The sequence below is a fragment of the Rosa chinensis genome, chromosome 2, assembly GCF_002994745.2.
Source record: "Rosa chinensis cultivar Old Blush chromosome 2, RchiOBHm-V2, whole genome shotgun sequence".
Taxonomy (NCBI): Eukaryota; Viridiplantae; Streptophyta; class Magnoliopsida; order Rosales; family Rosaceae; genus Rosa; species Rosa chinensis.
Genome location: NC_037089.1, coordinates 22,155,493 through 22,177,602, shown reverse-complemented (window position 1 = coordinate 22,177,602; position 22,110 = coordinate 22,155,493). Strand labels below are relative to the sequence as shown.

The 22,110-nt window shown below is 39.2% G+C and overlaps 1 protein-coding gene and 1 long non-coding RNA gene across 5 annotated transcripts; one reads left to right on the top strand and one right to left on the bottom strand.

The window, feature by feature from the left end:
* Positions 1-7,898: 7,898 nt before the first annotated feature.
* On the top strand, positions 7,899-11,070 carry LOC112186413. Its single transcript, XR_002930784.2, has 5 exons — positions 7,899-7,913; positions 8,802-8,862; positions 9,363-9,410; positions 9,648-9,725; positions 10,777-11,070. It is a non-coding gene; the product is annotated as an uncharacterized LOC112186413 (long non-coding RNA).
* Positions 11,071-12,313: 1,243 nt separating this feature from the next.
* Positions 12,314-15,500, bottom strand: LOC112186412 (probable mannitol dehydrogenase). 4 transcript variants are annotated; one of them, XM_024324843.2, is made up of 5 exons: positions 15,341-15,500; positions 15,139-15,252; positions 13,389-13,911; positions 12,858-13,011; positions 12,314-12,765 (listed from the first exon to the last, which is right to left on the bottom strand). In XM_024324843.2, exons 1-5 carry the CDS (start codon positions 15,436-15,438, stop codon positions 12,557-12,559), a joined length of 1,098 nt encoding a protein of 365 aa, XP_024180611.1. In that variant the 5' UTR covers positions 15,439-15,500; the 3' UTR covers positions 12,314-12,556. The 4 variants fall into 4 exon arrangements, with proteins under 4 accessions (XP_024180611.1, XP_040370415.1, XP_024180612.1 ...); XM_040514481.1 differs by lacking the exon at positions 15,341-15,500 and having other exon boundaries at positions 13,389-14,524; XM_024324844.2 differs by lacking the exons at positions 15,139-15,252; positions 15,341-15,500 and adding an exon at positions 14,599-14,736.
* Positions 15,501-22,110: the final 6,610 nt, after the last annotated feature.

Below are 22,110 nucleotides of genomic sequence, written 5' to 3'. Positions count from 1 at the left end.
TGTTTTGGGGTTTGTATGAAGATGGAAAATAATAAGAGTATTAGTTGTGTTCAAGTAAACCCTAATTTGTGTTTGGCCCAAACTCTAGGTTACTTGACCTAGTGGTAATAAGGTTCAATTAGAAGGATCTAGATTCTTATTCAATGTACGATTACTTTCCTTGTATGATTGAGATTCTATGCATTGTAATCCTCTATATAAAGAGGCCCCTATTATCAATGAGAATACACAGCAATTTGCTCTCAATTTCAGTTTCTCTACAACACCTTATCAGCACGAAGCCCTAACCCTCAAACAAATAGCCAAACCCTGATTCAAGAAGCTAAAAACCTTGAATCCGAATACAAAACCTTGAAGCCTTTTCTGCCCCACATCACACCTTGAAGAACTCGATTCCAGGAGTCCAGAACCGGAGGCGGCACCCCAAGAACTGGCCGGAAACCTACCGAACCGGCCACCGGAAGCTCCATACAACTCGCAGCAAATATTCCACCGGTTCACCATCTTCCGGACCTCCAATTTCTACCAAATTTTGATAGTAGAAGCCCTTTGATTAGAAGTTTCAGGAACAGGAAGAAAAAGTCCAAAAACCGGCCTAAAAAGACGTGAACCGGCCACCTGAGCAAAGAAGAAAAGAAGAAAAGAAAAAGAGAAGAAAGGAAGCCCAGCCCAAAAAAAAAAGGGGGAAAGAAGTCAAGCCCAAAGAAGAAGAGCCCAGAAGCCCACTGACCTGACCTGGCCCACTGATACACCTGACCCACAGCCACATCAGCTCGGTCAGCCCCTGGTCAACAGTCAACGGTCAACGACCGGTTAACCACTTTTTCGGCGACTTTTCCAGCCACTTTCCGGTGACTTTTCCGGCCATTTCCAGCGACTTTTTCCTACCACTTTTCCAGTCAAATTTCCCGGCGACCTATTTCGAGGTATTTTTTACTAAACATTCCCCTTTTTTTTAGAGTTTTTAAATCTAATTTCTCTTCTTTTTCGGGGACTTGCAACATCCCTTCTTCTACCCCCCTTTCTTTATCATAGGGGAGACCAAATTAAGCCGAATTGTAGGGGTTCATGCTCACTCCAAGCTTGGAGCTTGTAGAGTTCTCCAAACTTAGAGTTTGTTGAGATAAAAAGATAGACCGCAAACATCATTGTTTCGATCTAATCCAACCCCTCTTGGAATCGAATTTCTTGGAAGTGACTACGCTCGGAAATTCCTAATTTCTTGGAAGCGACTACGCTCAGAAATTTTATTTGTTTTCGTGGTAGCCTTTTTCGCTCCGAAACTAACCCTAATTTCTTGTTCTCTTTTAGGATGAGTAACCTAAAAAAATTGGATTTTGCTCCATTGGGAACAACTGGCTCTGAATATCACAGGTGGGTTCGTGATATCCGCCAGCATCTCAAGGCCAATGGAATCTTGGATATGATTCTCGAGCCTAGCCAGGACGTGCTAACTGTTGAGCAAGCTCAAGCTTTGGAAGAAAATAGAGCAGCCTTAGAGGCAAATAAGGCGAAAGCCATCATCCTAATGACTCGTCATATGGATGATTCGCTCCAGTACGAGTGTATGAATGAAGAAGACCCCAGAAGGCTGTGGGTCTCACTCGAAGATAGATTTGGCAACGTCCGTGACTCTCTGCTTTCTGACCTAGAAGTGAGATGACATAACCTCCGCTTCTATGATTTCAAGTCAGTTCTTAACTACAACTCTGAAGCACTTTGCATTAAATCCTTAATGGAATTCTGTGGTAAAGAGATCACAAATGCGACGTTGATTGAGAAGATTCTCTCTACTTTCCCCATCTCTGCATTGATGGTTGCTAAGAACTATCGAATCGATGTAACTGCAAGACGAATCACAAGGTTTCAAGAGCTCATTAGAGCTATGAATGTTGCTGAAAAGCATGACAACATCCTTGTGAAGAACTATAATTTGAGATCCGTGGGAACAGAGCATATTCCAGAATCCAATTATAGTTGCGCCCCAAAGAGAGGGCGCCAAGAGCGAAACCCTAATCTTAGGAATACATTTGGACGTTCTGGTCCATATAATCGCTCTACTTGAGAAGGTAATCGCCAAAATAGGCGAACACGGAACCGAAGAGGTAAACGTGGAAAGAGAGAGGGAGGCAACGCCTCTGGCCATGTTGGTGGCGCCACCAACACTAAGAGCCATCTAAATGACGCTTTCAAAGCACCTCAATCAATGGAGTTTGAGCAAAGAGATGTATGTTCTCGATGTGGAGTGTCTAATCATTGGGCACACATTTGTAGAGCTCGTGAAGAAATTGTCACCGCCTACAAAGTATATTGTGAAGCAAGAGAAGCTCACTATATGGAACAAGAAGATCAAGAAGATGATCTAGAGTGAAGGGTTGAAGACTACAAATCTGGCTGGGATCAATAGATCGCCAATTCTGTTTAAGTCTTTATTTTTCCAAGAGATGTAATAGGCAATTGCCATATATTTTTGTAGTAAATGCCAATGGTTTAGCTTTTCTTCAAAGTAGGCTCACTCAAAGTAAGTGTGATGTCTAGGAAGGTTATGAGATTAGTGGTACTTAAGCGAGCCTTGCTCCACCGACATCTCTCTACTCACCTGGTCACATTTATTTTGGAATTACCGAAAGAAGTTAGACGACTACCATTGTTTTGCATTAGCTATCATTTTGGATTAGATTTTGTTTAGTCAAAAAGACAATGATGTAACTCCATTGGCTTATGAATAAAATTTCGAGTTCTTTATGAATCCATTTTGATTCTGAGCATATGACTTTTGTGACTACGATGGCTGGGCCATCAGTATTAATTCAAGGACATAGAATAGCCCAAGTTCCACTTGCCAAATGACACCTTAATTACTGTCACAGAAACTCTCTACGCTTCTAGGGCAAATCACACCTATGTATAGCCAACGAATTCCATGCGAAAATGCATGTAGAGAAAAGAAATGAGTTCCTTTGCAATACCTCTAATGATTGCGAATAAAGGCGCATCTTAGAGAAGTTTATGCGTCTCTCTAGTGGATTTTATGTCACTATTCGAGCTATTAAATCCAATAAAGTTACGAGAGAAGATCTCTTGGATTTAGACACATATTGGCTTTGTCACGACAGGATAAGTCATCCTGGTCATGATATGATGATCCGTCTACTAAAGACTTCACATGGACATCATTTATTTCGAGCGAAACGAAGCATGAATCAAAAGTTGATTTCTGGACTAAGTGTGACCGACGCCGGTGCCTAGGGCACCGCCTCCGTCCACCACCAGCCTAGAGCTGGCGCAGTCCCTATCCATAACACCATGGATAGCGTCCATCATGGTGATGGTGCCCCAGGTGATGTTGCAATCACCAACTTTCTTCAAATAGCGTTTCAGACGCTCAGGCCTAACCAAAATACTCATTGGTTGCTTCTAAAGCCTCTCGCTCGTTTTACAAATCCCGTTCCTTAGGGAAATTAGGACTAAGACCGTCCTATGCAAAGGAAATGAACAAACTCATTCTGTTCTTACATAGAATCCATGGGGATTTTGTGGATTGATTCAACCAACTCACGGACACTTAAATATTTCATGATGTTGGTTGACACACAAACACGCTGGTCACGTGTTGTGTCATTGTCCACCTATAAATGCTGCTTATGCTACACTCCTAGCACAAATCATATGACAACGGGCTCACTCCCCAGATCATCCTATTCAGTCAATTGGATTTGACTATGCTAGAGAGTTTACATCAAAAGACTTTCGCTGGATAATGCAATGGGACTAATGTTGGACATCATGTTCTCATGTACACACCCAAATGGTCTTGCGGAAACGACTACGATGATAGTCCGGACATTGGTAATACGCACCAATCTCCTTATATCCGCTTAGGGTGATGCAATATCGCATGTAGCTATGCTAATTCGTCAACGACCCACCGCCACTCAATGTACCTCTGCGTTACAGCTAGTGCCTGGGTACAAGTATCGTACTTACGCATATTTGAGTGAGCCATTTATGTACCAATTGCGTCGCCACAGCACTCTATGATGGGTTCTTACAGACAAATGAGCAACTATGTTGGATTTGAGACTTTAACAATCATCCGCCACTTAATGCCCTTGTAAGGCGATCTCATTACCGCTAGATTTGCGGGTTGTCACTTTGATGAGACAGTCTTCCCGTCGTTAGGGGGAGATAAGAACACGGATGTTCAGTAGGAACGACAGGAATTGTCATGGCCTGTCCCCACTATGTCTCATAATTGACGAGATCACACAAATATGCTGCAAACAAGCCTGCAAGGAAGGACGTCCCTACGAGAGGACATAGCGCCACCCTACACGGAGGTAGGCATGGCGACAACGCCAAAGAAAGTGGCACTCTGGCGTTACAGGCCATGGCCCCAGCTAGGATGCGTGGGAGGCCGGTAGGTTCGAAGAACACTTTGGCACATTCCAATCTTTTGATCATCAAGACTCAAAATCTGTCTCATGAGAATCTTCCGGGTTAGGGTTATCGTTGGGGGACGCCTCAATGTCAGAACCTATTCCTGAGGATATAGAGCTCTATGAAACTTACACTAGTGTACTTGAGACGTGGGATAGAAACTCCATTATAATTGATGATGTAGTTGCGCATTTCGTTGCGCATGAGTTTGTTGAGTCAGATGATATCGAACCACGCTCTGTTGATGAATGAATGCCAACGTAGAGAAATTTGGCTTAAATGGAAAGATGTGATCCAGGTTAAGATGGATTCCCTAACGAAGAGGAAGGTTTTCGAGCTAGTGATGCCAACACCTCCTAACATAAAACCTGTTGACTAATGGATCTTCATTATAAAGTGTAGTGAGAAAAAGAGATGGTAATCTCTCCTTATGGCGCAATGCTTCTCATAAAACGCCCTGAAATCGACTACGATGAGATATATTCTCTCGTAATGGATGTCATTGCACTCCACTACCCTGTCAGTTTGGTAGTTTCAGAATAACTGAACATGCAGCTTACAAATGTGGTCACTACGTATCTCTATAGGGATCTAGATACGGAATATACATGAAGGTTCATGGTGAACTTCATTTACCCAAGTCAAGTGGCTCTAGACCACGGAGCGCGTTTACAAAGAGGTTGAAACACTCGCTAAAATGACTACTTGATTGGGAAGGGATATGCCCACGCGTTTCCATAACAAGTTTCAGATTCCATCGCGGTTCATGTTGGACATGATCTTCATTAGAATCCCTTAAAGAGTTAAGGGAAACCGCTGAACACTTGAAATCCGATTTTGAGATGAAGGATTATGGGAGAACACGATTATGTCTTAGTTTGGAACTTGAGCATCGTGTCGATAGATGCTTAGGCATTTTGACAAGGTCAAACCTTCAAGCACCCCCTTGATCGTCCGTAGTCTTGATCCTAAAAAGGTCCCTCTTCGTCTGAAGGATGATGACGAAGAAGTGCTAGAGGCAGAAGTGCCAGTACAATAGGCGCATTATTGTACTTAGCTCAATGCACAGGACCAGACATCTCGTTTGCGGTGAACTTGTTAGCTAAGGTATAGCTCTGTGCCAACGCGACACCATTTTGATTGGTGTAAAATATATCTTTCAGTATTTGAGATGTATGATTGATATGAGCTTGTTCTATCCATACAGAGAGAAGATGGATTCGGACCCATCACACACCAGAAACGCCGCCAATGCTGGCATGCGTTCTCTATCCCCATCCCAAAACGATATAAGTGTTTTGGAAGATTTTGCTGATGGTGGGTACCTCTCTGACCCACACAAAGGTCGCTCCCAAACTGGTTAAGTGTTCACCATGAGAAAAGACCGTGATATCTTAGAGGTCTACAGAACAGACCGTAGTCGCTATATCTTCGAACCATGCAGAGATTATTGCTCTTCACGAAGTGGTTCGTATTGGTTTATGAATTGGATCCATAATCACGCATGTTTGAACAATTGTGGTTTGAAGTCTACCACAAGATGAGCCTACGAGCATTTAGGATAATGCTGTTCGTTTTGAACAAATGAAGCAAGGCTACGTCAAAAGCGACAACACCAAACATAATCAGCAACAACAGACTCTCCTCAAATACCAAAGTGAACTAGGTTAGATATGAGGATAATGTGGCAGACTTGTTTACTAAGTCATTGCCCAAATCCACGTTCGAGAAACATGTGGTAAGAATTGGCTTGCGGAAATTATCTGAACTCCCATGATCGTAGTCATCAGGGGGAGACGCAGACATCAGGGGGAGATGTCTACATGTTCACCTCGAAACGTGAAGGGTGTGTTGTGCTCTTTTTCCCCTTCGACCGAGGTTATTTTTGTCCCACTGGGTTTTTGTTACTTGGCAAGTTTTTTAACGAGGCAACGAGAGAAGCACCGCGTTTGGGCAACATAAGGGGGAGTGTTCAAGTAAACCCTAATTTGTGTTTGGCTCAAACTCTAGGTTACTTGACCTAGTGGTAATAGGGTTAAATTAGAAGGATGTAGATTCCTATTGAATGTATGGTTACTTTCCTTGTATGATTGAGATTCTATGCATTGTAATGCTCTATATAAAGAGGTCCCTATTATCAATGAGAATACACAGCGATTTCCTCTCAATTTCAGTTTCTCTACAATAGTTATTAGGTTTTTCTTTTTTGAAAGATAATTTCATTGAATCAGATAACAATTACATCGTTTTGAATGACATCCCTTATAAAGTTGGGAGTTAGTACAAACCACACTCGACTATCACTACCCCGAAGAGCACGAGAAGCCAAAGTATGAGCGACGACATTAGCTTCTCGACGCACATGATCAACACTAAACCCCATCTGGCCTTGTAATAGTTGTCTTACTTCCTCAATTAAGATGTTCATCGTGCACAACTCATTTGCCTTGTGGGCACCAGTCAGACAACTCACTCGGCTCATGGGCAACATCTTGGCCATGTGGCCTTTCCCTTCTAACGAGGCTAACCATGTTCTCTTCTTGATGACTGTCATGGCACTAAGGGCTGTTCCTGCCCGTAGGCCAAACCTCAAGCGGGCGTGCCGCCTTACATGTTGGCACGCCGCTCTCGAGCTTTGCTTTGGTCTAGCACGGGGTCGCCCCTCCCGTGACTGCTGGCATCACTTTCCTTTGGGCAAGGTCGAACCGAGACCGAAATTTGCAAATTTAGTACAGACGTGGCTTTTGGTATAATTACATAAAAATGTCGAGATTAAATAGATAAATTCATGTTGTAATTAGTGTGTTATACATGGAGCTTAATTAGCTAGGGTTAATTATGTACCTAATATGAGAATTGCAGCAACCCAAGAACCAGTTCTCCCTCGGATTGCAAGGTGGCCATTCCAATCAACGGTTCCATCCATAGTACAAGTTTTTTGTCATCGTTTGGTTCTTTTCTTCTTCATATCCCTGAAATAATTAATATTGATTGAATATTAGTGGTGCATCTAGCAATTAATGACTAGATGCAAATCTTGTGAAGGAGACTTAATGGCTTGGACCAAAACTGAGCAATCACTTTCAAACACAACTGCTGCAAAGATCGGGCTAATAGGATGCCATCCCTAAGAGCCATCAGCTCAGCATGAAAAGGTGATGTAAATAGAGCATAAGGTCGCATCTGTCCAGCTATAAAGTGGGTTTTGGTAGCAAAGGAAAAGGAAAAAGGAAAAAAAAAATATTTTTTTTCAGGTGACTTTTTTATGTGAGCTAGGCAAATGTCCAAGTAAATTTGTATCCATGGAGATCAGGTCACCCGGTTAGCATTTTTAACTATCAGATTTCAGATTTGATATCCAGCCCCTGACCCAAGTGAATTCGCTTCTGGTCATCTGGGCACAAGGTGATTGAGCTGCCTTGAAGAAAGACAATGCACAGGCTTTCTGAACGTGGCGATCTTGATTTTAAGAGGTATTACTTCATTTTTGCTCTTCTAAATTGGGTTCTTGCTCTTTTCCACAATTGGTTTTGTATTTTAAGACGATTAATTGTTACTTATTGTGTTGTTATGAATTGGGTTTGTGTGTGATATGAATGAGTTGAATGAAATTCATTTCCGTTGTCGATACATTAACTTGGGTTTGAAATTTTACTAACCGGGTGCGATTGGATTCACCAATGTGGACTTTCCAGTCTATGAAATATGGACACTCAAACACACATGGTATATAATTATATAGACCTAATAATTTTAAGTTCTTGCTTTGCATAATTCTTCAAGCAAGATGGATGATGCTTTCAGTAACTTTGAAGTTGTTTAAGGGAAGAGGATGCATAGTAGAAAGATATAGTGAGAAACCTAGTGAGGTGTTTCCTTTCAAATGTAGATATTTGGGTCTGGGAGGTTAATTAATCATATGTAGTTGTTGTGGCCTCATTAAGTAACTATGCTCTCGAATTGGGGGGTTTTTGTTGCCCCTTTCTAAATGTACTATATGCTGTCAGTTTAAGTTTTGATGGGTTGAGGGATGAGATGAGATGGATTATATGCCTCTGTTGAGATTGTGATACAAATTTTTAAACAATGTTAAGTTTTTGCATATTTCCTCTTTAAACAAACCGACCACAAAGCGACAATCAAAAAACTATTGGAGAGAAATTAATCGGGTGCGGTTGGATTCATATATGCAAAAGCTTAAAACTTCTTTAACAATTGAGCATATTTTGCTGCTTCTTTGTTAGTTATTCATATATGCCTCTGAGCATGGATTCTTCACACTATATTCATATATGCCTCTGTTCTTCTACTGCTGCTTTGTTAGTTATTTTGCACTATCTGAATCTCTTATTTTTATTCAGGTATGTACTAGAGAAACTCAAAGAGGGTCTACATTGAAGGATTTATAAAAACTGGTTGCAGGTAAAACCCTCCTTTGATGCTCTTAGATAATATGGTGTTGGCTTCTCCGGTTCCGAAATCCGTTATTGGATATTCATGTACAATTCTATTTTATTCTCAATGAAGATATGCAGGCTCTTTATTGTTTTTGGACCTTGGTTCATATAGTATTTTCACAATGTATTGCTCATACGTGGTATTTTGTCAGTCTATGCAGTTCTCTTTATTCTTTGTAGCTTTTACACTGTTTTATTTTGTCTTTTTATTTATTTTTGGTAAACTACAGCTCCTACATTTTGATTCTTAGTCCCCCAACAATTTTTTCAAGTCAGATTTGATGCCATGTTCAAGGTCCTGTCTCCGTTTATTTATTTACATTTCAGCTGGGGTTGTGGATTCATTTGATTGAGTAGAGGAAAAAGTGACCTTTGAGCATGTTCATGAATTTTTTGGATCTGTGAATTTTTTTTTTTTTTTTGGTGTGAATTTATTTCGCTGACTTTTATTTCGATTTTGAATAGGTGGAGTTTAGAGAGAAGTACAAGAATGAACATCCCAACAACAAATCGGTCAGTACTATAAGTGAATCTCATTTCCCAGATCTACATGCTCAATTCTCTTGACTTCTCCTTGCTGTGATTTTTTTAGTCAAATTTTGAATGATTTTAATTGTTATATATCTTCTTTTACGGTATTGACCAGGTTGGTAAAACTGGTGATGGGTTTTTAGGCTTTTCTTTTTGTTAATTGCTGGAATATTCTCCAGTAGTTCTTTGATTATCGCTTTTTGGATAAAAATTATACAGGAGAGAGCGCCCTACCAGGCCAAGGCAGAGAAGAGAAAGGTTGAATAGAACAACATGGAAGTTTATAACAAGAAACAAGTACGTGTTTCTGTTTTAATTGTTAATCTCTGGGAAATATTGGTATGATCACTGAACACTGTACAGTTGTCATAGCAAATTGGTTTTGTAGTTCTCATAGCAAATTGGTTTTAGGCACAGTGTTATGTTAGAATTTGAACTTAATGATTGCCCCCACTGAAAGGGTTAGACAAGCTAGAGGTTCATCCATGAGCTTAAAAATTGCACATAAGGTGTACGATGAAATGCCTAGCTCGCACATTTCATTATGAATGAATGGAAATAATGCCACTCACATTTCAGATTATCACAACTCCTTCGTAAATGACATTGTTGTCACAAGACTTAGGATTAGCATCAAATTCACTTAAACTTATTTTCTTTTGATATTGTCGTGTGCCTAATGCTTTTATCGATATGTCGATTCTACAAATTTTACTTTCTGGCTTTTGGGTGTTATAGGTTGTTTGGGGCTTTACTTTGAACAGATACAGTGTAGTGTGATTTAAGCCCCTGGGTATGGACTGGCAGGACTTATAGTTAGATGTATCGATCTTAGCTTAACTTTGTGTTGCATGGCATGGATCAAGTCATAGGCAAGAGCCTATTTTTTGGGGTTAATATGCATGTCATGTGTGCCTGTGTGGTGCACTTTATGATTTCTTTTGTTTTTGTTTGCTTTTCAAGAAACAATTTGGTGGAAGTTGTATATGTTTTTGTATTTGTAAGTTCAAGTGAACAAAAGTGGTCCTTATATATAGGTTTTCCAATTAAATTATCAGTTGATCCATATGCGAGAGTTATAATTGCTCTCCACTATTTTGACTATTAGTCTGGAATTGCATATTTTTTTGTTTTTCAATTTTTTTTTTCTGAACCCTGAAGGTAGACGTTGAACTTTGAATAAATCGAAGAATTGTTCCCAACATTGTTGCTTCACAAATACCACCCGTTGGAGTGCAACTTTAACTACCACTTGCATAGAAAAAAGAAACTAGAGGAATATATCATCCCCCATCTACATACCTGGCTCACACTTAAGTTCACTATTTCCTTCCATTTTTGTTTGCAGGTAATTGTGTGATAGAGTAAAAGATTGGTCCTTTAATGTATCTGATAGCTGCAAAGGTAAATGATCTACATCCTTATTTCCTCCATATGTATATATATCTCAAGTATCTTGATCAATTACATTGTATTGTCTCTCTCTGTATAAAGTATCTCTGCCAATGTTTAGGGTATTTTAAAATTAAGAGTTAGGTGAGAGCCAATGAACCCAGCTTCTCCAGTAACCAAAATTTTCATGTTTGCCTTAAAGAATTTGCATCCTCTATTAATTGTCATTTGAAGAACTCCTCAACTTCAACAAAAATCCCCAAATTTCCTAAGCTGTTTTCAGATGAGTGCAATTGCAGTATGAGATAAAGGAGAGAGTTTTATACACAAAATGCAATGAGGTCACACCCCTTCTTTTCTCTTAGTTTGGATTAAGGACTCATTGTCCTTAACGTATAAGGACTTAAGTTAATTAGTGCAGTGTTTGGATTGTTTTCTTTTTGTTTCCAAATTTAATTAAGATTTCTCTTCTTCTGTTTTTGTTATATGATTGCATATTATAATTAAACAAATGAGAAAGCGATAACAATATAAATTCACCAGAGAGGGAGGAATCCATGGTATTTGAGGGGGCAGAGATAATGAATTCTATTTTTGTACTTCCTGTTGTAAAATTTTGAAACTACTTTCAACTCTTTGATATATTACAATGTTCACAGTGTGTGAACAATGATGAAAAGTCCCTCATTGATGTGGGAGGATACATTTTCTTTTTGTACGTTTTTGCGTTTCTAGTAGTCATCTTCACTTGTTCATGGAAAGTGATAGTTCGTGCTCTTGAAGAAAATGCTAGAGCTTCCTACAATTTGGACACTCTTTGAACTATAGAGCCTTCTGAGAAAGAACCGATTCAGTTAAAGTTGAAGTTGAAGCCTTTTCCATCATATCTGCTTTGCTTATTCTACAGTTTACATCATTCCAGGGTTATACACAGAATTACAGATTGAACTAAAATAAGTTCATGAACACACCAAGTTGAACTAGTCAGAGATAATTAATCTGTGCCATTCTGTACATACTAGAATTGCCTATTTTTGCTTAAGATACTGAGACCAAGAGAAGGAAATAAGGGAATGAGCATAGTTTGATTCTGCACCTTTTTTTTTGTTTTTTTTGAATTTTGTTGCAGATTTCACTGAGCTTTATGAAGTTCATGAATTGTTCTGTTACTTTTCTTTCCACTTATTTTTAGCATTTTATCTACTCTGTCCGTTCAATTTAGACATCCCTTAATTAATGGCCCAATCTTTTATATATAACCTTTATGTGCTTTGTATATTTCAGTGACAACTTTGAACCATCAGATCAAACCAGAACAAATACATCGGTTCAATCTGACACAGAAGACCTTACCTAGCCACTTCTGCTCTGCAATCTTATGCTTTTTGTTATGCTGTGCAACTCTTTGTGATAAAGACCAATCTCTTATGGTTTTTTGGTAATGCTAACGGTGCTTAAAAAACAATGTCATGCTATGTACATATAAGCACTGGTTGTCAGGACCATTCTCTATGTTTTCTGTAATGCCTGAAAACCAATCAACCAAAATAGCAGATAGTTTGTACATCTAACAATCAATGTACATAAAAGCTTTTTGGCTATTCTTCTTTGTTTTCTCATTCCCTTTTTTTGCAACAATACACCAATTATTACTGCTACTAAAAGCCCCGCAGCATTGTGCGGCCCTTTCTATCTAGTCAGATACTAAAGGCTTAAAGCTTTACAACTTGATCGAACTAGTTTGCACATTTTATTGTGTTGGCAACATCGATGACAAAGCGATATTTAACATTGTCGCCTTTCTCAAGTCGTTCAAGAGCAGTGTTCACATAATCCATTGGAATAACTTCGACATCTGCTATGATGTTGTGCTTTGCTGCAAAATCTATCATCTCTTGAGTCTCTTTCATCCCCCCAATTGCACTACCAGCAATAACTTTCCTCCCTATTATTTCCAAAAATAGAAGAAGAAGAAGTGTTAATTAGTATTCCGCCCTTTAAAAAAATATGATTGTGGAAGAGAAGTAGGGAAATTACCCATAATTAAAGGGAAGACGGGAAGCTCAGGTGGCTCCACTGGAGCACCCACCAAAACTAGTTTTCCACTAGTTTTTAGCAAGCCAATCAATGGGAGGAGAGAGTGAGAAGCAGAAACAGTGTCGATGATACCATCCATGGTGCCCAAGGCAGCCTAATACCATGAAAATATTATCATCACATTTTGATTTTCATCAGCCGGGTTTTCTTGAGTTACATTGAAGGCCATCGAACGTTTGACCTAGCCTTTCATAATTCTCGACCTACTCTCACCATTTGGGCAAACTAGAAAGGCCTAATATATTGATTAATATAAGAAATTAGTGGTATTTTTAGTATCTTAGTGTCACTTACTATTGGATTTAGATCTAAAGATTTAGATTAAATAAAAATATTTTGAGCGTTTTAATCTCAATCATCGAACTTAAATTGAATGATAGGTGACCATAAACTTCTTATTCACATGATGCTCTCTTTGTATGTAGATAATATATAATGAAGGGCGACAAATTAAACTCGGTACTTAATTACCTCCAATTTCTCATGGTCATGACTGATCAAAAATGAATCTGCACCAAGTTGTTCCACTGCTTCCTTTTCCTTACTCGGAGAGGAACTAATGACAGTGACCTTTGCTCCGAAAGCTTTGGCAAACTTCACGGCCATATGACCTACACCTCCAAGCCCAACAACACCCAAATGTTTCTTGCTACCGGGCTGGGGGACTAGTCCGAAATATTTCAGGGGGCTATACACGGTAATCCCAGCACACAATAGCGGGGCGACACCTGCTAGTGGTATGTCATTTGGGATTCGGACGGCAAAGTGCTCTTCCACAACAAACTTATTGGAATATCCACCAAAGGCTCTTGTTCCATCTTCATATTGTCCACTGAAGGTCCATAACATTTTGGGGCAGTAATTTTCCAAGTCTTGTTTGCAGTTCTCGCATGAGCCACATGAACCCATCATGCACCCTACTCCGGCTACATCTCCAACTTTGAATTTTTTGACGTTGAGCCCAACCTTGGTCACTTGGCCAACAATTTCATGCCTACAAAAATGATCATACAATTTATTTTTTTTCCCAGCAAACAGCAAACAGCAATCAAGTGACATTAAACTAGAGGAAAGTTACAAAACCCAGAAACTGGGTGCAACATGTACAAAAACAACAACAAACGAAGCAACCTAAACAGAGGGTAAGAAACCAAACCCAGACAAAGAAAAAATGAAAACACAGACTCAAACCAGGCGAGTCTAGGCCACCCAAACCCCAATCTGGCCAAGAGAAGGACGCTGTCACAGCGGTAGCGCCAAAGCGAATAAAATTCGCACCAAGTATGAAGAACACCATCAGGCCAGAGTCGAAAAGTTTGAAAAAAGCCAACAACGAACTCAAACGAGAGCACCGGAATATCCCGATTCCAGACCCACAAGAAGCCACAAATGTCAGATCATCTCCGAAACGGAGAACATCTTCCATCGCCAAAGTAGAAGCCAGAAAAGTCAAAGCAGGACGAAAGGTAAACAGATCCACACAGGGATCAACTGGACAGCCACCCGAAGGATGAACAATCCTGTGTTGCACAATTGGGATCCAACCCATGTGCGATAACGGGCAAACCCCGTTTAAAACGGCGACTGAAGGAATCCGAGGAGAGTCACTGGAAACAGCAACACCCAAACAAGAAATTGGATCTGTGAGTTAATCGAAATTTTGATCGGGAAAGGGAAATACCCGAGTCGATGAGAACGGACCAAAGCGAAAGGGAAACACGAAATTAAGAAACATAATTGAAAAACGAAGGCAAGATGCCTCATAAACAGGCCATCGCCTGAGCAAAATCTCAGATCATACAAAATCTTACTCTAGTTATATGCCAAAGAAAATGCCATTAGTTATAAATGGTCGGAATCCCACTTCTTTTATTTCTTTTTTGCCTGCTCAAATATATTTTTGTTGTGTCACCACTGTAAAGCAAATAAAGTTGCTTGTAGAGCGCTCTTTGTTAGTTGGTGCGTATTTGAATACAGTTGTTTAGTAGAGAGTCATGACACTCTCATGTCAGGATGTTCTCTAGGTGCCTATTGTAATCAGAGATTTAGGCTTAATGTCCCCCTTTGTATTCAACAGTTTCATTAATCAAGGCTTGAGGGCAGCCGCACCAGCCTTTTATTCAAAAAAAAAAAAAAGACAATCTAAACCTGGGTTTGATCCATATTTTCAAACACCTATTGAAAACAAACCAAACCAGCTTTCGTTGAAATGAAAATTTACCCGGGCACAGTCGGATAAATGGTCGACCATACTTTGTTCTTTACGAGGTGAATGTCTCCATGGCAAATTCCGCAATATTGTATCTTGATGGTGATATCATTATCCCCGTTAGCCCTGAAAGGTAGAGAAAATTACTTTGAGGCACCTTACTAAGATCGATCATGAGGAAAAGTAGAAGCTAGCTAGCCAAAAGAGAAAGTACCTTCTAGTGAAATGGTAGGGGGAAAGAATTCCTGAGGAATCTCTAGCAGCCCATCCATAAGCATGCACTGCTTCTTCTTGAGCTGGTGCTTTAGACATTTTCTCTTTGTATTTGTGTACACATGTATGTGTTATATGTCTTCATTGCCATGTATTTATAGCATGTTTATGGGATAATAAGTTCTTGCTTTCATAGTTGATGGCTGGACGAGTAGAGTCAGCACTGACGATGATTTATACATATGAGAGGGACGTTGCGATTTTTAATTTTCTCCCTACACATACTTTTCAAAACCATTTATCTTTGGACAAGTGTAATATTAGGATCGATAGGTGAAAAGTCACTCTCTTTTCTTGAGGTAAATGGTCTTGAAATGTAGGCTTACATTGAAAAGTAATAAACCTTATCTTTAGTTGTATTAAGGCGTCTATCATCTCTTGGGTCTCTTTCATTCCCCCACAAACACTTCTAGCAATTAGCTTCGTCCTTTTCTATATTAGGAATAGTTTTTTTTTTTTTTTTTTGATACAAATATTAGGAATAGTTTGGATAAATGCTTTCATGCATGAAAGATAAATATGATCAAAAATAGGGAAAAAAAAAATATTAATTACCCATAATTAGGGGAAAAACTGGCAGCTCAGCAGGTTGAAGTGGAACACGAGAAATTTTTCTGTCCTCCAGTAGAACCATGTCAGCCTGACACATGGTCTACCAACCCAATAGAATAACGCCACGTGGATTTTTTGACACCTCATATCATAGCAAAATACCCTACATCCTACTGCAGTAAACTAGACAAACGTGAAAGAAAAAAAAAAAAAACTCCTAAACCTTCCGTTAGCAACTATCGTTAACTATACAAACAATCTCAAAGGAACCCTAGAGAAATTTGTTTATCTCATCAACCAGAGAATTCGCTGCTACAATCTTGTTATCTTTCTATAAAGATTGAACTCACCTTTGTCATGGTCGGCTCGATTGCTCGATTCCTGCGAATTTAGTTTCTCTTTCTATTTCTGTGAATTTGGTTCTCCCATTCTCTCTATGTTTATAAGGATCGGGGTTGGAAGTATGGATGTAAAACTAACGCCCAAGAACAATCATCCATCTAAGCACATAATCTACCCAAAAGAGAATTGATAAAACTGATGGGGAAAATCGCAGGGTTAGCAAATCACCCAAATTCGAGTTTAGAACTATGACAACAGAGGATGAATATATTTTCAGTTTTTTGTGTTTTGATAGTGTTTGCATCAGTTAATGGCAATAGTTAACGTCCCGTTTAAGATTTTTTTTTGTTTTTTTGGTTTTACTGCAGTAGGATGTAGGGTAATTTGCTATGATATGAGGTGTCAAAAAATCCACGTGGCGTTATTCTATTGGGTTGGTAGACCATATGTCAGGCTGACATTGGGTCTACGGGAGGACAGAAAAATTTCTCGTGGAACACCCAACTTAGCTTTCCGCTAGTCTTCAACCAGTCCATCAAAAATGGCACGAGAGTGTGAGGCCTGAACCTGTATCGGTGATGCCGTGTATAAGTCAATTGTACCCATTATGACCTGATTACGTTACATATGCATTGATGAGGTCAAATTTTGAGGGAAAAATTCTCAATTAATTGACAATCTCACAAAATATCATGTGTGATGGCCGCATCATACTGAAATGACACTGCATCCATATATGCTTCTGCTTCTGCGCCTATCGCTCACCAACCTCTTGAGAAAGTTTCGCCATCTCCGGCTTCTCTTGTTTTCGCCACAGCTCTCCATGCGAGTGTATCCCATTTCTTCCTGCACCGGGAAGCACAACGGCGACATCATGCACCCCGGAAGGTAAGTCGATCGTCTGGGAGGAAGATCCCCCTCCATTGAGTAGTTTTACCGAACAAACTAGTTCTCGGTGTATAGGTCTGCAGCTGTTGCCAGTACTAGCGCTTGGGCAATGTGAGTTGGGGGTAGATGATGCTACCTGTATATCTATATGTAGGTACTGATTTTATTAAGCATGATCAACGTAAAATGTTATCGGTTACCACCGATTTCGTGGGCCTTATGTTTTGAGTATGGCACATTGCAGAGACAGACAAAACCTCACATGTCCCAAAAGAATATTCACACCAATTGTCCTAGAATAATTGTTTTGGTGGGTTATTCTAAGCACGGATGTGAGAAGAAGGCTGAGGATTTTATGTTATCTACCAAAACTTCGAACTTACCTTATTTTCTTTCTCTCGACAAACATGGATATAATTTAGATTTGAAATCTCATCTTAACTTATAATTTTTAATTTTTTGAACGTACTTCTAATTTTTTTTTAAGCAAGAGGAATTTTATTGAAATTAAAAAGAAACGAAGAAGAGAACATGTAGAAAGAGGGTTATGAAGGCTAGATACTATCCGGATACGGATTTCAAGAAGGCCACCATTTGGGGTGATGTGTCTTTTGCTTGGCGGAGCATTGTGAGAGGGCAGGAGGTGTTGAAGAGGGGCCTACGGTACAAAGTGGGTGATGGTGCCTCGATCAGGGTCTGGGACAACCCATGGCTGCCTTTACCATACAATTTCAAGCCTTTCACTTGCCCTATGGAGGGGTTTGATAATCTGATGGTACAGGACCTGATTGATAATGAAGAGAAGGAATGGGTTCTACCCATGATCGAAGAATTATTTACTGAAACAGAGGTGGACCTTATTGCTAGTATCCCGTTGAGTCTTCGTGCTTCTACAGATAAGTGGGTGTGGCACTTTGATAATAAGGGTCTTTATAGTGTGAGAAGTGGGTACCATGTCTATCGAATGACAGAAAGTCTAGCAAGTATGGCTTCTACGTCTTCTGGAAACTCAAGAGGCACTACATGCATGCTTTGGAAGGGTATTTGGGGTGCACGTGTTCCTCCGAAGGTGCGGTCTTTTATTTGGAGGTTGAATAGAGGTATAATTCCTACGAAGGCTGCTTTGATTAAGAAGTGTCCAATTCCGGATGTCCGATGTGTATTTTGCTGTGATGACATGCATGTGTTTATGGGATGTAAGAGAGTGGTGGACTTTTGGCTGCATGGACCTCTAAATCTAAAGGTATGTACTCAGAGTGGTAGTATTAATGATTGGCTATTATTTATGCATGACTCTTTGTCTCCCACTAAGAGAGACTTGTTCCTTATGTTACTGTGGGCCTTATGGGTCGAAAGGAACAATGTCCTTTGGAAGGGAAGTGTTTTCCACCCACTTAATACTGCAGCTTGGGCGTCCAAAATGCTCGAGGACTACCAATCTTTGCACCCCTTGACGGTGAAGAAGAAGACTAGACTGAAGACTAAATGGCAGCTTCCCCCAAGTGGAAGGCTCAAGCTGAACACAGACGGGGCTTTCTTGGAGGCTACAGGACAAGGTGCAATTGGGGCTGTCATCAGAGATGAGTATGGTATGTGTCTAGCAGCAATTGCACGCCCCTTTTCCCGGGTTAGATCTGCATTCCATATGGAGTGCGAGGCTATGAGAGCAGGACTCCTCTTACTTATTCACCAAGGTATGGTTGGTGTCGACATCGAGACTGATTGTGCTGCGGTGATTACTGCCCTAAATGGGAGCATGGAGGACTTCTCTGAGGTAGGGTGTATAGTTGAAGATTGCAAGGCATACTTAAGTGCTATTACTTCTTTTTCTTTACAACCTATTTTTCGTGAAGCAAATGGTGTGGCCCATAGATTGGCACATCTTGCTAGTGTCTCTTACCTAGATGATTATTGGTTAGATGAGACTCCTGTGATTATCCAGGATGTACTCTATGAGGATTCTTGTACTAGTACTCGAGATGTAGGTAACATGTCCCCCTCGCTGTACAATCATCCCTCTTATATTAATAATAATAACGGGCGTGGGGCTGAGCCGCTCAGTTAGGCTGGGTTCCAAACCCCTTTTCAAAAAAAAAAAAAAAAAAGAGGGTTATGATGATAACCCTTTTTTATATATAAAAAAAAACATAATGGAGCATAACCAAATGGAATAAAAAAGAAATTTAAGAAATTCAATTAGGTGTCATGAGTTAAAAATTGAGCTAAACAGTATGAGGCCTATGCCCGATGGGGTGTCAACCCTGCAAACAAACTTGGTGAGGCTTGTTTGTTACCTTAATTCAATTTCTTTTGCTAAAACTTCGAGCGAACTCCTTACAATTATATATTCAAGAATTTATAAGCATATACAAACTCTACCTCAAATTATATTTTGCAACTCTTTTCTCACTAAACGATCAAGTAGGAATTGGCTAGGAATCCAATTTTACATGATATATAATTAGATAAAGTCTTGCATACGACATACGTGTCACGTGACTAGTACGTAAGCCCAATTAAAACTCACAAAACTTTAATTCTTTTATGAAATTACCCATATTTTATTAAAATAAAATACCCAAAACACATCATGCATATACATTGATTAATCAGCCGTACTACACACATAACACGACCGATGTACGCAAGTTCGGATGTGTGGAGGCTGATTCAACTGATATCATGTCATGCCCACCTTAATGATGAGATCAATATGAACGAAGGAAAGAGAAAAAAAAAAAACCTAGTAAGAAATTAAGCACATAGTTAGCAATGATTAGCTCGTAGACAAATTGAAAAAGCAAACTGAAGCAAAATGATTAAAAGGAATTGTTGACAGCCATGAAAACTTTTCAAGATAAAGAGAGAGAAATTGGTTAGGCGTACTCGTAGGCATGTATGTTCTGATTTGATTTCAAATCCACACCACCAGCCACACCCACCACCAAAATTTGTGGGGACTCGGAACTTGTCGTGTTTCTGTAATTTCTAAGAGGAGATAAGAAGCAGAGGACAATCTACAGTCACAAAATAATTAGATTGGTCATCTTGCTTGTGTCTCTTTTTTAAATAATTATTAGTTAGGTGAGGCTTATGTGATTATCCAAGATGTACTCTATGAGGATTCTTGTATTAGTACTCGAGGTGTAGGTAACATGTACAATTATCCTTCTTAAATTAATAACTGAAAATACTTGGATGAAACGTTTTTCTGAGTTTCGGGGATTGATTGACACGTTGCAATCCTTATTGGACAGAAATAAAAAAATTCACACAGAAAGCACAATTTTGGTTACGCGGTAAAAACCACAATTTTGAGATTAAAAACACTGCAGGACTCTTACTCTTGAGAACCCAAATAAAATCAATCAACTTATTGATGAAGAATATGGTTCTTTACAAACACATATCTCTCTACGCGGCTACAATATCTAAACTCACTAGAGAGGTGCTTTGATGAACTTTGTAGGTTTCTTCAGTGCTTTGTATAGGGATGCCAACACATCAAGTGTCAACCTTATATCTACAATAACTAGTCTATAATACAAAAAATTTTCGTTTAAAAAAAGAAGAAAAAAGGTGGGTAGTTATTGCAAAAGAAATAGATTCACTGGTAGTTATTGCAGAGAGAAAATAGTGGGAGAGAAAAGTGGGGATTGTGGAATCATTTCTTTTCAATTTTCTTAATAAAACTCTATTTTATAATTGTCCTATTTATCTTTGTGATTTAATTTATTCTCAAAGTTTTTTAATCTTTCAGGGTTAAATTTGTCAAAATTTTTAGTTTTGGCTAACAAAGTCTCTTCTCTTAATAATAGTATAGTCTATATTATAATTGTTCTATTTATCCTTGTTATTTAATTTATTCTCAATTTTTTTTAATCTTTCAGGGTTAAGTCTGTCAAAATTTCAGTTTTAGCTAACAAACCCTCTTATTTTAATAATAGTATAGATAATAATGAAGACGTACTTTATGATGATTTTTGTACTAGTACTCGAGGTGTAGATACTATGTCCCCCTCACTGTACAATTATCCTTCTTATATTAATAATAATAACGAGGATGTACTTTATGATGATTCTTATACTATTATTTGAGGTGAAGGTAACATGTCCTCCTCGTTGTACAATCATCATTCTTATATTAATTATTAATAAATATTAAGAGAAGAGGGTTTGATAGCCAAAACAGAATTTTTTTACTGAAATAGCCTTCAAATATTAAAAAAGTTTAAGAAAGTTTAAACGTACAAGGATAAAGTTGTAATTACAAAAGGAAAAAAAAAAGATAAAGAAAAATATAAATATGTTCAAGTAAATCCAGAATATGTGTCTGGTCCAAACACGAGGTTACTTGCTCATATCTAGTTGAAATAGGATTATGTTTCCATGTACAACTCTATCTCTATGCTTGTAATCCTTTATATAAAGAGACCCCTATTATCAATGAAAGCACGATTATATTCTCTCCCAATTTCAGTTTGTCTAAAACACGTTATCAGCACGAAGCCCTAACCCTGATTCAAGAAGCTAAAACCTTAAATCGGAATACAAAACCTTGAACCCTTTTTTGCCACCGCCACACAACTTGAAGCCCTCGATACCAGGAATCCAGAACTGGCAACAGAACCACCAGAACCGGCCGGCAACCTACCAAACCGGCCACCGGAAGCTCCATACAATCCGCAGCAAATATTCCACCTGTTCACCATCTTCCCGACTTCCAATTCACATCAAATTTTTTCAGCAGAAGTCCCTCAATCTGAAATTTCAAGAATCAGAAGAAAAATCACAAAAACCGATCTAAAAAGTACAGAATCGGTCGACTGATCCTAGTCCAGAAAAACAGGCAGAGAGGAGAAGAGCAAAAAAAAAAAGGGAAAAGAAGGAAGCCCAGAAGTCCAAAAGCCCAGAGGCCCACTAACACGG

Coding starts and splice junctions, on each gene's coding strand:
- LOC112186412 (XM_024324843.2), bottom strand. CDS start 15,438: ATGTCTAAAGCACCAGCTCAAGAAGAAGCAGTGCATGCTTATGGATGG. Junction 13,912..15,138: donor ATTTATCCGACTGTGCCCGG/GTAAATTTTCAT, acceptor TCATTTTTGTAG/GCATGAAATTGTTGGCCAAG. Junction 13,012..13,388: donor ATGACCATGAGAAATTGGAG/GTAATTAAGTAC, acceptor TCATGGTATTAG/GCTGCCTTGGGCACCATGGA.